Here is a 17,155-nt window from a genome sequence, read left to right on the forward strand (position 1 = left end):
TTTGAGTAATCCCATACATGTTAACTCCAATTTATTTATTTTATAAAAACCAAGATATCAGACAAGTGTCCTGAACAGGATCCGTTGTCTCTTTCCTGCTGAAGAAAAGTCCTAGAAGCAATTGATATTAGACATTGTTTAACATTAACATTTCATTAGTTTGACCACCTGGAGACTTGTAAGTTATTTTTAAAGATATTTTACTTTTATTAGTTTACCCAATTTAAATTGAACCTTTTTAAATCACGTGAATAAAAGTATTTGGATCCATTTTTAAATTTTAATTTTAAGAGCGCTCAGTTTTGACAAAACATGACATTAGACAGCACGACATACAGATAACATAAAATTAAAGGCCTTGTAACTTTATAGGTAAATGTTCATTGCAATGAAACAGATGTTTAAAAACTTCAGTTGAATAAAAAATAGAACTGATCAAAAAGAAAAAAAAATCATTAACCTAGGTATGTAGGATCAAAATTATGAGCTCAAAAATACAGTATTAAAGAAAAACAAAACAAACAAAGAATCCTAGAAAATAAGTTAGTTAAGTTTAAAACGGACACCCCTTTTTTTTTTTTTTTTTTTTTTTCAGGTTACCCCTCCTCCTTCCCGCTGGGACTGCTGTAATTTATATTCCATTGTAGGTTTTGACAAGGCCAGGCAGGGGGGAGGGAGGATCACCCAGGACTTTTTAACCCTTTTTTTACCTGGTTGAGAAATCAGATTAGGTTTGAATGCAGAAAATCATGAAACAATTATCTCCCAATACTTGTGGGGACTATGGCTACTATATTATGTTCCCACTCTTTCTGAAGTCTGAGAACATGATCGTTCCTCTTTAATTTCTTCTAAGATCTGACTTCCTTCTTCTAAAGGCCCCTTTAAATCCCTAAAAGGGTTTTTTGATTTACCTTGCTGCATCAAACAAGATTTAACAAGTGACCATATTGCCAGAGTTCCCATTGGCAAAGGCTCGCGTCTCTCCGCGTCGTGCAGATCCTCTCCTAGCTGTTCCCACTGAGGAAGATTTAATAATCCCTCGTCTAAAAACCACGGAGAGACTTTTTTTACAGTATCTAGGAACTTGAAGGCCGTGTTTGCCTTCAATGGTGTTCCGTGATTTTTTTAAAAGTTCTCTAAGAGGCCGCTGCATTCTAATCTTAGACAGATCCGTTCCCATGACTACGAGGTAGTTTACTAGTTTAAACACACAAACAAAAGACAGGCGCGCGCACGCACACACGCTCACTCACACACGCACACAGTTTGGTACCACTTGAATCGTCCCTCCCACGGGGAACCTTTTATGATGAATCGTCCCTCCTCTGGGGAACCTCTTATGATGAATTGTCCCTCCGCTGGGGAACCTCCTGTGATGAATTGTCCCTCTGCTGGGGAACCTCCTGTAATGAATTGTCCCTCTGCTGGGGAACCTCCTGTAATGAATTGTCCCTCTGCTGGGGAACCTCCTGTAATGAATTGTCCCTCTGCTGGGGAACCTCCTGTAATGAATTGTCCCTCTGCTGGGGAACCTCCTGTAATGAATTGTCCCTCTGCTGGGGAACCTCCTGTAATGAATTGTCGCTGCTCCGCGAACCTCGAGACGTCTCACCTTTTGAACTCTCAAACTAATTTTTCTTGATTTGAAAACTTATGTGAACTTACCCTTATATTTTTTCTCGTTCCCGGGTGTTTCGGCACCATCTATCGCGTCCCCTGCCCGCAGAGAAACACGAAACCGGATCAGGGCAAGTTCTTTATTTTCTGCAGTCTGCTTCTTCTGGCTGGCCAGCAGCGGCGGGCCGCTCTTGCAAGCGCCTTACATTACATACAACAACCAATCAGCTTATAGATCACGAGGGGAAAGCATGGACAGTAATGGAGCACAATAGTGTGGATATAGCAATCATGCAGTGTCCACGAGGACCCATGACCAATCACATTAACTTCCTCAAATAACACCACTTGTTGGCAGAGAGTATTAGTCTGCTGGAGGTACCTGGTTTTGTTCTCAGCACTTCCTTGGCACCTTGCCAGGCGCCATCTTGGCCACGCCGAAGGGCTGGGGGTCTGCAGTACCCCGACAGGCAGCGGCTTGCAGAGAGAAGCAGTGCACCTTTAGCACATACTCCTAGCATGCTCCTTTAGTTCACAGTATGCAGGATGCACCTTTAAGAAGAAGCAGCAGAATTAAGAAGAAATAGATCTCTGATAAGCGTAGAAGCCTCTCTTTCTCTAAAACTTTCTCTCTAAGCAAAGTTTCTCTTCCTCTAAGCAATTCTCTTCCTCTAAGCAAAGTTTCTCTTCCTCTAAGCAAAGTCTCTCTTCCTGAGAAGCAAAGTTTCTCTCCCTCTAAGCAAAGCCTATCTTTCTCTCATAGTCTCTCTTCCTCTATAAATTAGTGAATATAGGAAAAATAGTTTATTTCCAGGCCCCTCCTGTCAGGGGTGGGCTCTGAGGGCCCCAGAGCTGCACCCTGGCCTGATCTCTAAGATGGCGCCTGGCAGCTTGCCAGAATAAGCCGTACTCATAAGCAAGTTTCAGGAAGTAACTCTGATTGGCTGCTGTATATGAGGTGATCCTGGTATCTGCCTGGAGACTGTTCCTTGATAGGCTGACTTTCCTGGTAGTCTACTCTCTGATACGCTGATGTTCTCAATATAAGTCGGAGACTTGTGGAATAAAGCGGCTTTTTGGTTCCTGTGATCAAGAGCATACGTGTTGTGATTGTCCCCGTGGGCAGTGGGCGATCACAAGTGGTGCCAAAACCCGGGAATGAAAATTTTACAAGGATAAGTAAGAAAACAAGGTAAGATATTCTAAAATTTTAACAAGTTAAACCGGTTATACAAAGGTCAAAAATAAACAAGTGAAAGGGAGCCTTGACGTTCGCGGTACGCGACTCTCCAGACTAAGCAAAAGGCGGTCCACATTAAAGATATTAAAGTGAAAGTAGCACGCGAAAGGCGGCTACACCCTGGACTAAGCGAAAGGCAGTCCACATTAAAGGCATTAAAGTGAAAGTAGCATGCAAAAGGCGGCTGCACCCTGGACTAAGCGAAAGGCGGTCCACATTAAAGGTATTAAAGTGAAAGTAGCATGCAAAAGGCGGCTGCACCTTGGACTAAGCGAAAGCGGTCCACAAAGGAAAGTAAAACAGTGGACTAAGCGGAAGGCGGTCCAAAAACAGTGAACTAAGCGAAAGGAGGTTCAAGGACTAGATAAGCACGCAGAACGCGGCTTACATTGTACAAGATGGGATCTGAAATATCAAAAGTTCATACGCAACGACACTTACGGGAACTGCTTAAGGCCAATGGTACACCTTTAAAAACCAAAACTGCTAGAACATTCTTAGATACAATAGAGAAGGTAGTTCCTTGGTTTTTAGATGAAGGATTATTTAACATTCTGCAGTAGGAACATCTTGGAGAGGATCTTCATAAACAGGATCTAATAGCAACAGAAAAGAACTCTTAAAGAGAACAAAGTGAGGAAGGATTGAGTGGTAGTAACGTAGAAAACAATTACTCAGAAAATTTAAGAACAAGGGGAAAAGGAGAGCTAAATCTAATACAAAGAACTCCCAAAGAAATAACCAAGTGGTAGTGAAAACTTAAGAACTAGGGGAAAAGGTAGTAGAAAGCTAAACCTAATATAAAGAGCTTCAAAATTTGTAGAACCTGCCCGTATTTGAGGACCAAAATAGAGATACCATCAACCATTAGAAAAACTTTAAAGAGGCAGTTAAGACTGATTGGAAACAGGTATGCAGAGCAGTGTTATCTGGAGGACAATGTCTAATTGGAGAGCTCAGTGGCAAAGAAATAGCTGTTGAAACTGCTTGCAGAAACATAGTAGCAAGGTTTCCTGATAGAAATGTTGAGATGTTAATAGGAGAAGGCCAATACACTTCAATAGATGCACAAAATCAGCAGCAAAGAGATAATGCCCTAACAAAAGATAAGAGATAACTATAGAAAAATCTGTTACACCTCATGCCTCAGGTCTTTGCCCAAGGCACAGAAAAGAAAAACATTGGGCTAACGAGTGCAAATTGGTTAATGTCGAAAGATGTTACCAAATCATTTAAGAAACAGGGCACAGAACTCTTCAACTCAAGGCTCACAAAATGGAAGCAACTGTCATAGCCCTTGTAGAGTTTAAGGAGTAACAGATCTTTTTGCTGATATTGATTGCATCACTCGGGCAATTCCCAAATTGGAATTGGTTGGACCCATAGCCCCTCATAAGCTGATTTAGCCACATAGATGATTTCCATCTTTTCTCAGTAAAGCAAGCTGCTTATTTTCATCCTGTGTAACCTTTTAATTCTTCATGTTGGTACCTCACTTTTAAGGAGGGTTTATAAGTAAAGGGAAGTGCACTGATTAGAAGGTTAATGGAGTTAATATTGAAAAATGCAGAGAGGCCATAAAACAAGAGGAAGAGGTTTTGGAGGAAATAAAAGAGGAAAGGTCTGAAGCATCAGAAAAGGCATCAATAAGATCAGAGACAGACAAGGAAAATGAAACTGGGTGTGAGGAACTACTTGTTAGGAAGAGGGAAATCAGTTTAGGGGAGGGTCCCCCATAAGAAGTCTGTCCTACGTTATCCGCCCTTAAGGCCTGCTTCTCTCCAGGACCTCCCAAAGGGGGCTCCAAGTTTCTCCCCAGAGAGCCGCCTCCTAAACAAACCAGCCCAACCATCAGTGGCATGTCCTAGTAAGGAGTATGATATAGTAGCCCCAGTCCCCACAAATATGGGGAGATAATTGTTTCACAATTTTCTGGGTCCAAACCTGAATTGATTACTAACCAGGATTAAGGGTTAAAATGCCCTAGGCATCAAGTTTCTGCTGGAACATTTTCTCCCCTTTCAGATCCAAATTTCAGTCAAGGCTCACATTGAAATGTAAATAGAGAAAGCCTGAAGGCTCAGTAGGAGACCGGTCTCAAATCCAAGAAAAAAAAGGTCAAAAGGAGCCTTACCTAAACTCCAGCAAAAGTAAATTTTATGGTGCTTTACTAAAGTAATTAATGGCCGTAACATTTTCCCAGGACTCTTGTTTTTTCTGAATTCTACATATTTTTTTTTGAGCTCATGATTTTTTTGATCAGTTCTATTTTTTTTACTCAACTAGAGTTTTTGAACCTCTCTTACATTGCAATGGAGATTCACCTATAAAGTTTCAAGGCCTTTGATTTTGTGTTTTGTGTTATGTGTATGTTGTGCTGTCCAATGTCATCTTTTGTCTGTATCAAAATTGAGCGCTCCTAAAATTGAAATTTAAAAATGGATCCAGATACTCTTAATTCACATGATTTAAAGGTTCAATTCAAATTGGGTAAACTAATGAAAGTAAAATGTCATTGAAAATAACTCACAAGTCTCCAGGTGGTCAAGCTAATAAAATATTGATGTTAATAAAATGTCTAATATCAATTGTTTCTAGGACTTTTCTTCAACAGGAAAGAGACAGCAAATACTGTTCAGGACACTTGTCTAATATCTTGTTTTTTTTTTTTAAGAAAATAAGTGAATTAGAATTGACATGCATGGGATTACTCAAATGTGTTTGTACAGAAAATTGTTTTGTGTCATCTAAAAACAAGGTTACTAAGAGTTATGTCCTAACAGGTACAATTCTATACACAAAGGGTTCTAAACGTTTCAACTGTGTTTCAATTAGAGTACTATAAATAACAAAATATTTAATCTTGTTAAAATAGAGTAATTTTTCTAAATTCAGAAATTTCATAAGAGTTGTTTCAGAATGTGAACAAAAAGGGGTTAACAAATAGGAAAGAGAAAATAAAAGGTTCTGGGTATGGAAATATATTTGATAAAAGGGAAAAGGAAATGTTTCTGGGTAAGAAAGTGCTTGTGTGATGAAATAAATGAGGGTCTAAGTAAGTGCTAAGAAAGTCTATGTAAGTAAAGGGCAAGTTTCAACAAGTTTGCATGTAACTAAGTTGGTTGTATGTATGTGAAACATTTAAAGCTATTTAAGGTTTTTCCTAAGATGAAATACTAATGTTCTAATATAAACCAAAGTTTAATCTATATGGTAAAATGACATGGTAAAATAACAAGGATTTCTTAGAAACACTAATTTACTCTTAACTTTGTGTCTATTAAGTTTTATTCTTTAGAACAATCAGTCTTAAAAATAGGGGTTTATACAATTATGGTTAAGCAACTGTTAGAGTATTGTACTATGTTATACAGTCTAAATTTTTCTTTAAAAACTAAATTTGGTAAGAACCAATTTCTCACTAAATTTGAAGTAACTCTAACCACAGGTATACCTTATAACCCACAAGGACTCTTTATAAACAAAAAGGGGGAATAGGGGAGACCTTCAGTTCCCCTAAAGATAAACTTTCTCTTTGCCTCTTTAATTTAAATTTTTTAACTCTGGATAATGAGGGTCGCTCTGCCGCTGAGAGACATGGCAATCATAAACAACATGATAGAGTGACGGTAAAATGGAAGGATGTTCTTTCAGGACAATGGAACGGCCCGGACCCGGTGCTTTACTGGAGCCAAGGCTCGGTTTGTGTGTTTCCACAGGATAAAACATCGCCTATCTGGGTTCCTGAGTGACTAAGCCAACCAGTGCCAATGCTACCAACAAGTAACTCAGACCAACATACTCCTGATAACCATGATGCTCGTAGTCCCCCTTGAACTAACTTACAACCTCTTTTTAGTCTCTTAGGGTGCTATCTCTCTCAATGTTGGAATGCTTCTAGGTTCCCGCTGGCAGTCTTAATGTGTGTTCCTACCTTCCTACCAGTCCCAGTCTCTGTTACAGATGCGGAATTGCCAGTGTTACTATCAAGAAACAGAGAATTTGGCATCACAGCGGCTATGGTCACTGCAATAGTGGTTTCTGCAACAGCAGCACTAGCAACTGCCATACCTACAGCAACAGCAGTCAATCACTTGGCTGAAAATACAGCTGCAGCCTTACAGACTAAAGAGACCCTAAACCAACATCTAACAGCAGGCATACTCCTTGTAAATCAAAGAGTGGACTTACTACAAGAACAAGTGGATATCTTGCAAGAACTTTTGGGACTGGGATGTGTTTATCCTTTAAGAGCAGTGTGTGTCACCCCTATTGCTTATAATAACCTTAGCTCTGCGGCTATGTTATCTAAAAATTTCTCTGTCTACCTTACTGGCAATTGGTCATCTACGTTTGATAATTTAACCAGTCAGCTACGAGCTGAAATACTCAGTCAATGCCACCAGGGTTCAAGTTGCATCGGTATCCAAAATGTTCTCTTTGTTTTCTAAAGCCCTGGGATTGACAAAACAGTCGGCTGGAACAGTAGCTGTTCTGATTATTATCTGCTTAGGGACAGCCTATGTTATACGCAGCCAAATCAGAGCTCACCAAGATGCCCGATGTCATTGATGGGCTATAGTACAGGCTTTGATAGCCATTGAGACAGGCACATCCCCCCAAGTATGGCTAAGCGTGCTGGACCAGTAGTCAAAGACGGGTAAGATCTGTGGAAATGCATACCAACCTAAGACAGGGTTCTGACACCTGGAGGTCAGAATTCCAATGACGGGTAAGGATGTAATTTGCCATGGACAACCTAAGACAGGCATGGTCCCAAGTCATCTTTTCTTTATTTAAAGAAGGGGGAGATGTCAGGGGCAGGCTCTGAGGGCCCCAAAGCTGCACCCTGGCCTGATCTCTAAGATGGCGCCTGGCAGCTTGCCAGAATAAGCCGTACTCATAAACAAGTTTCAGGAAGTAACTCTGATTGGCTGCTGTATATGAGGTGATCCTGGTATCTGCCTGGAGACTGTTCCTTGATAGGCTGACTTTCCTGGTAGTCTACTCTCTGATAGGCTGATGTTCTCAATATAAGTCGGAGACTTGTGGAATAAAGCGGCTTTTTGGTTCCTGTGATCAAAAGCGTACGTGTTGTGATTGTCCCCGCAGGCAGTGGGCAATCACACCCTCCGATAAATACCTGTGCAATTGTTGCCGCAGGTGGCAACAATACTCCCATTTAATTGGTGAAGAAATTGAGGTCCAAAAGCTTTAGGTGACACACCAAAAAATGTTCTCAAAATTCTTCCAGTCTGTTTGCAATGAAAAAGACCAGGCTGGCAGTAATATTTTCCCTAAGATATTTCTCTCAGGCACTTGGACTTGATGATTAGTGCTCAGACACATGGGCAAAAGTGTGAAGAATTGTCCAGTTTGTCTCCTGCTTCTGTCGTCCCACCCCATCTCTGTATCTGTGACATAAACCTCATTATAGGTATTACAGAGGCAATGGCAGACCTAGCAGATACATACACTAGTTAGTAAATCACAGTCTCCATCCATTAGAAAAGTAATTTTGTAATGTCCCAACTTTAATAGCTTATGATCACTTTCAAAAGCAAAGATATAGCCATCTTCCTCATGTGGAAGAGAATATATCTTTACAAATAAAAAGAAAAACATGTTAAAAATATTCAATAATTCTCATTCCTTTCTTCTCTCTGCTCTATTTTAAAACAGATGGGAGTGGAAATGGGGTAAATAAATATTATTAGTTGACCTTTACACAAGATTAAATTAAAAATTGAAGCGATTAATGAAGTTGATTAAATTCAGATAGCAGGTATTGGTAGAACCAGGGCTCATGGTACATGGACATCTAACTGGCTTCAATGAATTCCATGATTCCATAAGAGAGGGACTTAAGTCATAATCACATAAAAAATGAGTAAATTTTCCTCAGCTGCAATTAATACTGAGTTGAAATTTAACTCCAGTGCCTGCTTTGTCTTCGGACTGTGTCAACTAGGTAACTCACTGACAACCTTTGGAACTGATTGGGAGTTTGGCTTTCTTAGAGCTCCTGAGAATAAAAGCTTTAGGTTTCTAAAACCTTTGTGGAATTACTATAAATATCCAGTCCAATAAAAAGAAACTCATTTACTTACACTGTTACCAAAGACAAACTTGGAACAAAAGCTGGTTTCAGAGGTTTCTCCAAATGTTGGAATAGTTTGTTCCATAATGTTTTCAAGAACCAAATTAAGAAACTTCCTCCAATTTTTACAACTTTCTTCCTTGCTCCAGTAGAGAAATTGTTGTTTTCATATGACACCGTGCTTTTGGAGGAACCATGTGTAATACGTAATGTCCACTTGTAAAATCTCCTCTGCATAGTATCTCCACATCCCATAATTATGATAGAAAGCTGTAACCAGACTTCATGTGATTCAGTTTCCTGTAAATGAAAGTTGAAGTTCCTTGGAAATCATCTGTTTGCTTAAAAGAAAAGAGGTAAGGGTTTTAATCTCTCTAAAAGGCTCTCTGCACTTTACCTTCTCTAGATTGATTTGATGGAACCTATACTGACATTTTATCCTATGAAAAGTGGAGCTCCTGGGGAGTATTTCCCAAAATAACAGTTATGGTGGTTCAGGATTCATGATACGCCCCTGGCCTCAGCAGGAAGCTGTACTATATCTTTAATGACTTTCTTTTAATAGAAGGTGGAATTAGACATCACCATGACATTGAACCCAGCATGGCTGTACTTTTAATCATAGGATCATCTCATTTTAAGAGTTTAGTGCCAGTGGTGGTATTTCTGGGACAGAGTATATGTTAGGACTCTAGTTTTTACCCACCTGGAGTTTCAGGATCCTTGGTCTTCCTTGCTCATGATGCACAACTTCCCCTCTCTGGTTCTGGCACAAGAGCTTTGAATTGGGTCTGAAAGAAGGAGGCTAAACTTCAAAATGAAATCTTGGGTAACAGACTCCTTTGACCTCTGCTCTCTAGATCTTCCTTTCTCCTACCCCCTGACTCTGCTGCTGTCTCTTCACTATCATTCTCCTCTCTGCTACTCAGATTCATTGACTCTCTGCCCTGTCCCCTTTTCACTATTATTCATTAGCTATCTAATTCATGTTTTCATACTTTTCTCAACATGAAAGTTGAAGAACTTGATTTTATGATCAAGTCAGAAAAATAAAAACAACTGGAATTTTCTGATGGCTCAAGATTTCTCTTTTTGAGGATGTAATCTACATGGAAGATTGTGGCTTGTTATTTTCATGACAGGTGAGGCAGATACAAAAGAGAATAACTATTTAGTATCAGCATCCCATTCTTGTTTTGGCTCAGGAAAACTCTCTATGTTACAGGTCATAATTAATACACAGAAAAGAACAAGACCAGTGGCCATACTTACCTTGTAAGAAAACATTCACATCAAATGAAATAAGAAAAGTGAACCCTTGTTTAAATATAAGGTAATGAAGCAAGGAAAATATGTAATATAGAGTATTTTATTCAAGTCAAATCAAAACACATAGTAATATCAAAGAAAAGGAATAGAGGTAGATGATTTTCTGGACAAAAGCACAGAAGGGTTTTGTGCCCAGATATAATTTGAACTTGTTAAAATTCTAATGAGGGAAATAAAATTCAAAGAAGATAAATGGTATGCTCCACTACCATGGTTGTCCCCCAAATCAGAGAGAAAGTTTAGTTCAGGAGTTTAAGAAATAATAACTGGTTTCAATGATAAACCTGAAACAGTATTGACCTAAGCTTATGCAAGGATTTTGACAAAGTGCTCCTTGTCCCTAAATCTTTTTTTTTCCTCTTATTTAAAATAAACCAAAATAGGTTTGCATGCCTGGAGAGCGTGGGTGTCCATCATTTGCCCATGACTTTATTTCAAACGGTCTTTGTATTTGATAAGAATGTAGATTTTTCTTAAGATCCTCTGTGTGTTCACCTGATGAAAAGCATTTTTTCTTCTTCTTGTAATTTCTAACTGGTCCTTTTCTCACACCCTCTTTCTAGTTTTCTCTCATGAGGAACCTAATGTATTGAAATTAACTAATAATTAGTTCATTTTCTTTTTTATAATTGTCAGAGATAACTAGAATTAAAATCAGTTGTAGTTATTATAAATACCCTAGTTTATCACATTGAGCTAATACTATTTTAGCTGGATTGCAAAGAAAGTTAAATTTTTATTCACATTATATGTGTTTATTATAGAAGTAAATGGACAGTTTGAATTACTGATTATGAAATACTGATTTTACTTAGAGAAATCCAGAATAAGCTTACTGAGTATCTATACATAAAAGGGATATTTAACAAAAACATATGTATTGAAAAATTTGAATAATATATAAAGTTACTTCTGGAGAGTGAGATTAAAAACTATGAATTGTTATCTTGTAATTCACTGTAAACTTTGGATATTTTATTGTGAAAATACTTCTATACTATAGTCAATATATTTCTAATAAACATCAATGCAAGTAAATTGGAAGGGTATGAGAGAATGATTACCAATTCATTTGAAAATATATACATTTTATGCCTTAGAGATCCTTTTGTCTTTTTTAAATAAAATTCATAAAAACATATATAAATAATAAGATATTTGTGCACAAGTTTATACATGAGAGTTAAAATTTGAAAACAACTTTTAAAATAAATCAAAAATTTATACCATGAAATTTTGAATGTAATTTATAATCGATAAAATGAATTTTTGTGTTATGGATACTCTTTGTGAACGCCAGAAAGTTAAGTATTATAGGATGATTTAAATTGCATAGAGAAGTGTGCATATAAAGGAAGATTGAACAAATGATGGGAAAAGGTCTATGTATTGAAATTCTTTAGGTTAATGATTTGGAAAAAACAGAGATAGACAAATACAAACACTTCTCAAAAACTTGATAGGAAAATTCACTTTTTCAGTTTTAGGCATATACAAAGTGACACATTAAGTTTAATGTGTAAGGTGTGAGACTCAATCTAACATGAGTGATGGATTGTTTTAAATATATAGTAACTTTACTTACTAATTCCAAACTTAATGACTTATTTAAAGATCTCATGTGTGCGGACTGAAAATGAAAGTAAAATTAGGACTGTGTGAACCAAAAGTTGAAGAAATAATTCCATCTTAAAGCAAAACTTGGTCAAGACACTGAAGGGGAAGAATGGGCACAAACTGCAGTGCATATCTAAAAATGTGATTTTACAAAAGGATTACTCTAATTTAATACTTGATATTATATATAGATAACAGTTTTAGTAATTGAGATGCATTTCCATTCTTTGCACATTTTTACCATATACATTGGTGTATGAGTCTGTTGGAATCTTTAACTTTTATAAAAATGAAAATTATAAAACATTAAGATGACCTGAGTAAAGTGCTACAACAGAGTCACTAACTCTCAGACATGGGCAGAGACCACAATTACTAGTAGGTTTTATTCTTTTCCACAAAATATTATATTCTTTGTCCCAAATAAGAAGACCTTGCATCAATGCCTATGGTTAGAGGGCATTGACTTAAAAATAATTTTACCAAGTTATTAAAATACATGAACAAATGGAAGAGTTACTGTATTATGTTGAACATTTTGGAACTACAAAGATGTAATTGAGTGCAGGCCACTTCTACTACCAAATTATCATTTTATCAATTTTATTTGTAGATAAACCACTTCTCAGTTGTGCCCTTTCTCTACTCACTGTAACCATGGAGTTGAATCACAGTGTGAATGAGTTCATTCTGTTTGGGTTAACACAGGATATTCTAAAGGAGAAAATAGTGTTTGTGGTCTTCTTGTTTCTCTATCTTCCAACTCTGTTGGCAAACTTGCTCATTTTGATGACCATTTGATACAGCCAGACTCTTGGAGTCCCATGTACTTTTTCCTTTTCTACTTATCCTTTTCAGATTCCTGCTTTTCAACAAGCACCGCCCCCAGATTGATTATAGATGCTATAGCTGAGAAGAAAGTCATCTTTTACAATGAGTGCATGACACAAATCTTCGCTGTTCACTTCTTTGACTGCATGGCAACCTTGGTTCTCATCCTCATGGCCTTTGATCACTACATGGCCATTAGCAAGCCCCTGCAATATACAATTATCATGAACCAGCAGGTTTGTGGAGCACTGGTGATTCTAGCCTGGGTTGGGTCTTGTATCCATTCTTCAGCACAGATTTTCCTGGCTTTGAAATTACCCTTTTGTGGCCCCAATGTGATTGATCACTATTTCTGTGATTTGCAACCTTTGTTGAAACTTGCCTGTATGGACACTTATGTCATCAATTTACCCATAGTGTTTAACAGTGGGGCCATATGCATGGTGAGTTTCATAATCCTGCTTATCTCCTACACTTTCATTTTACATTCTCTAAGTCATCACAGTGCAGAAGGAAGAAGAAAAGCCCTCTCTACCTGCACCTCCCACATCATTGTGGTTATCTTATTCTTTGTTCCATGTATATTCACATATACTCATCCTCCAATTACATTTCCAATAGATAAGTTGGTGGCTGTGTTTTATACAATTGGGACACCTTTGCTCAATCCTCTGATTTATACTCTGAGCAATGCAGAAGTCAAAAATGCCATCAGAAAGTTATGGTTCAACAAACTCTGACTCAAGGCAGTGAAGAGTGGTAGGCTCCTTACTAATTCTATGATGGTTTAAATAAAATTGCAGCCATAGAGAAAAATAAATATTCTTACTCTTATGTTATAGTATAATTCTATTTCAGTAGGATGTTTGGTAAAATAAGCAGACTGAACATTTTTATTTTAAGACCACATTACTTGTAGTGATATAATACCAAGTGCAGCCATATTTGGGGAGCAACCACTCACACACTTTGGCTCTCTGCATTGATTCGCTTGCCCTTGGAAGCTTGGGAGACAGATCTTATTGTTTCTATAATTTTATTTATTTTATACACTATTGTGATTGTGATTTCTGTTCTTCATTTTCTTTCTCAACATGCATTTCTAACATCAAATCTTTGAGGAAATCCATTCTGGCACTCTTAAACCTGTGTCATCTCTTATCTGCCTTAACAATCAACAACCCAAAGTCACCCCAAGAAAACCATGTTCCCAAAGGATCATAAATATCAGATAGTTAATTCCTGTTTGATACTTGAGTAGTTTTGTAACAAACTTGAAAAGTAGCCTTTTATTCCTCTCATGAACATAAATAGAGTGATCACTTGTTCTTTTAAAATAAGATCAATACTGGTTATAATGTACTTACTGAGTATTTAACCATAATTTCTTTCTATGTATTTATTTTATTACTTTTGTTATAACCAATGCACATTGCCCAAATCATTTTGTTGATGAATTGAGAATCTTTTGTAAAATTATGAGAATTGTAAAGATGATCACCATCATGGAAGACATATAATTGTTAAAATAGTCACAGTAAAGAAAAAAGACCTAGTATCATCATTACTGCAAAGAATGAAGATGTCTGCCAAAGTGAAATTTTGGGCTTTAGTATATCATGGGAGCACAGTTTTGACTAGGTATGAGGTACGGTCCTAGTGTAAGAGAAAATGTTTCATTTTTGTCAGTCTGTCTGGCAGGCATGTTTTCATTTCAGGAAGAACCCTTCAGTCCATAGACAGAAATGCCTTTTTGGCCAAATTCTGCTGGTATGAAGTCAAATTCATATAGTATTTGAGATTCCTATGGACACTCATCTAGAGAAAGGATAGTTACCAATGACCATAATAAACATTTTGGTGTATGATTTATCTGTTTTGTAGTGGCTCATTTGATATACATTCTGGTTCAGATACTTTCAATGGGTTTTAGACAAAAAGAGTCAGTTTAAGCAGTTGCGAGCAATAAAAGTCCACTTTTGGAGCCAAGATGAAAATAATTGCTCTCCTACAGGTATGACACTAAACTATGGTGGATGAATTTACACTGTACCCCTTCAAAAGAGTTTGTATGAATCTGTTTCCTCATGGACATTCAAATTCTTTTAACACAGTTTGGAAGATTTACTTTATACCCATATTCTTTGCTGGAAAACCTCAAAGTCCAAGTTCTACAGATGGCAAGTTCTACAAGGCAGCAATTTCCTGGATGGTGACATCAGCTATCAGCAAATCACTTGCCTTGCCACAGTTTAGCTTTATGATATAAATAGGAGGGAAGATTAGGAATTGAGCACAGGAGAATGAACAAGTGGAAATCGAAATAATGTAACAGAGGAGATTCCCATACTCTGGAAAGCTCCTCTCAGCACAAGCATTTGTGGGATGATTCTGTGACATCTTCCTCTGTAGACATATAAACATCTTCACGGCTGCTGAGTTACTGTCATACACTTGCTCTATGTGCAATCTTTCCCAGTAAACTTGTTCTTTCTGCTGTCAGAGCATTAAAGTGAAAATCAAATAAATGCAATGAAGTTATAATGATTGATATCAAATCTCTTAGAAAGAAATAATTGGCCTTCAATATACACCCAGGATGTCGTATATTTTCTCAAAAATCCTTCTACCACCCTTATATGAGCTGCCATCATCTCTACCTAGATTTGTGCTGATTTCTGTAATAATTTTTAATTATTAATTTTCTGATTTCATTGAATTGATAATTTCAAAACATATAAAACCATGATTTGGGTCATCTGATGAATACCTCAATGCAGGTATAATTGCATAATTTAAGCACCTGAATCTGATCATTGTTACAATGGTGTCAAACACTACTACATTGTTATTGGAGGCCAAAAGGTGGGCAGGGTTTACTAAAACAAAAATTATACTAACTTAGCATTACTTAATTTAGTTAACATTCATTTTGTTAATTTAAAAAATTTTACCGTTGTTGCTATTTTGTTAATTTTTACATTTGTGTAAGTTATAAGCATATAGCACTTATAATTATTTTCATATTTCCACCTGTATTATTACATTTATTTAAGTGAATCATTTAATTTAGAACTGGAGTTTATAGAAAGTGTTTTTTTTTTCTTTCAAAGAATTCTACATGTTACTTAAAAAGAAGAATATTTGGTCTCTAAAAAATAAAACTATTTGTAGTAGAAAAAAATTTGCTTAATAAAAACATGTATGCAAATAGGAAAATACATATGAAAGATAAGACATATCTTTATGAGATTATCTGGGCAGTAGAAAGATCTTTGGTCCAGTGTATGATGATTATCTATGGCCCCCTAATCACTGGGTGGAATCAAGATCACCTTTATTAATTATTCTTTTTTATTATGTATTATCACATATTACATGTGTAACAATGCAAATAATTGTACATATTTATGAGAAATTTTATTCATGTGATATTTTATTCATGTATCATGTATGCATTGGATAGTGATTCAGTTTGCCTACTTAGAATATTTATCATTTTATCATTTCTTTGTGGTGAGTACATTCAAATTACACTTTTCTAAATATTTTGAAATATACAATTCTTTACTGTGAGTTATACTCCCCACTGTGCCATAGAACACCAAAAGTTATTCTTCTTATCAAACAATAACATTTCCCAATGATCAACCTTTCCTTCCCTCCACTCATCTCCCTAGTCTCTGGTAAATACTACTCTGCTCTCAGTTTCTAGGGTTCTCCTCCCACTCTTAAAGATTTAGATGGTAATTTACTTTTGTTATTATTTCAAGAAGTTTCCATCTCTCTCATGATTCTCCACCTTGCTGGTTTCAATAAAGCAAAGTACCAGGTTATGAGCTGTCCTTTGGAGTGTACCACACAGCAGAGAAATAAGACCTGTTTATAGTGTTGCGAAAGACCCCTGACAGACCCAGATAACTCATGCTCAAACTCCTGACCTGGAGAAACTGAAACATAAATGTAAGTTATTTTAAGCTGCTAAATTTGTGGTCACTTTTTAAAAATGATATTAAGTAACAATATTGTATTTTGGTCTGTTCTCCAATTTAATTTTCCTATTATATTACTAAACATGTATTCTGGTTTAAAATGTGGACCCTTTTTATCTGGCTACAATAACTAGATAGTGAGAGACTATCCACAACTGGATCATTTATTTTCCCATCTCTCCTCAGTCCCTCTTAATTCCCTTCCTCTACTCCACTGATTCAATAGAACCAATTGTTGCCCTCCAAGTCAGAAGATTAGAGTTATTTCACAGCAGAGAAACAAGAATGAAGCTCTGAATTCTGAAATTTAGGCAATGTCTAACTTTTCTTTCCATATATCTCTTTTGAAGAGTTTCAAACTCCAAACATTAGAATTCTCATGGTTAATATAAACTCATGTTCTTATGGAAAAAATAATTCAAAACA

At 36.8% G+C, this 17,155-nt stretch overlaps 1 protein-coding gene across 1 annotated transcript; it reads left to right on the plus strand.

Moving 5' to 3' along the window:
- Positions 1 to 12,563: 12,563 nt before the first annotated feature.
- On the plus strand, positions 12,564 to 13,477 carry LOC124975430 (olfactory receptor 4C11-like). Its single transcript, XM_047538156.1, is given in 2 exon segments — positions 12,564 to 12,723; positions 12,726 to 13,477. Coding segments are annotated over 2 exon segments (912 nt in total).
- The last annotated feature ends 3,678 nt before the right edge of the window (positions 13,478 to 17,155 follow it).

Source organism: Sciurus carolinensis, unplaced genomic scaffold (genome assembly GCF_902686445.1).
Source record: "Sciurus carolinensis unplaced genomic scaffold, mSciCar1.2, whole genome shotgun sequence".
Taxonomy (NCBI): domain Eukaryota; kingdom Metazoa; phylum Chordata; class Mammalia; order Rodentia; family Sciuridae; genus Sciurus; species Sciurus carolinensis.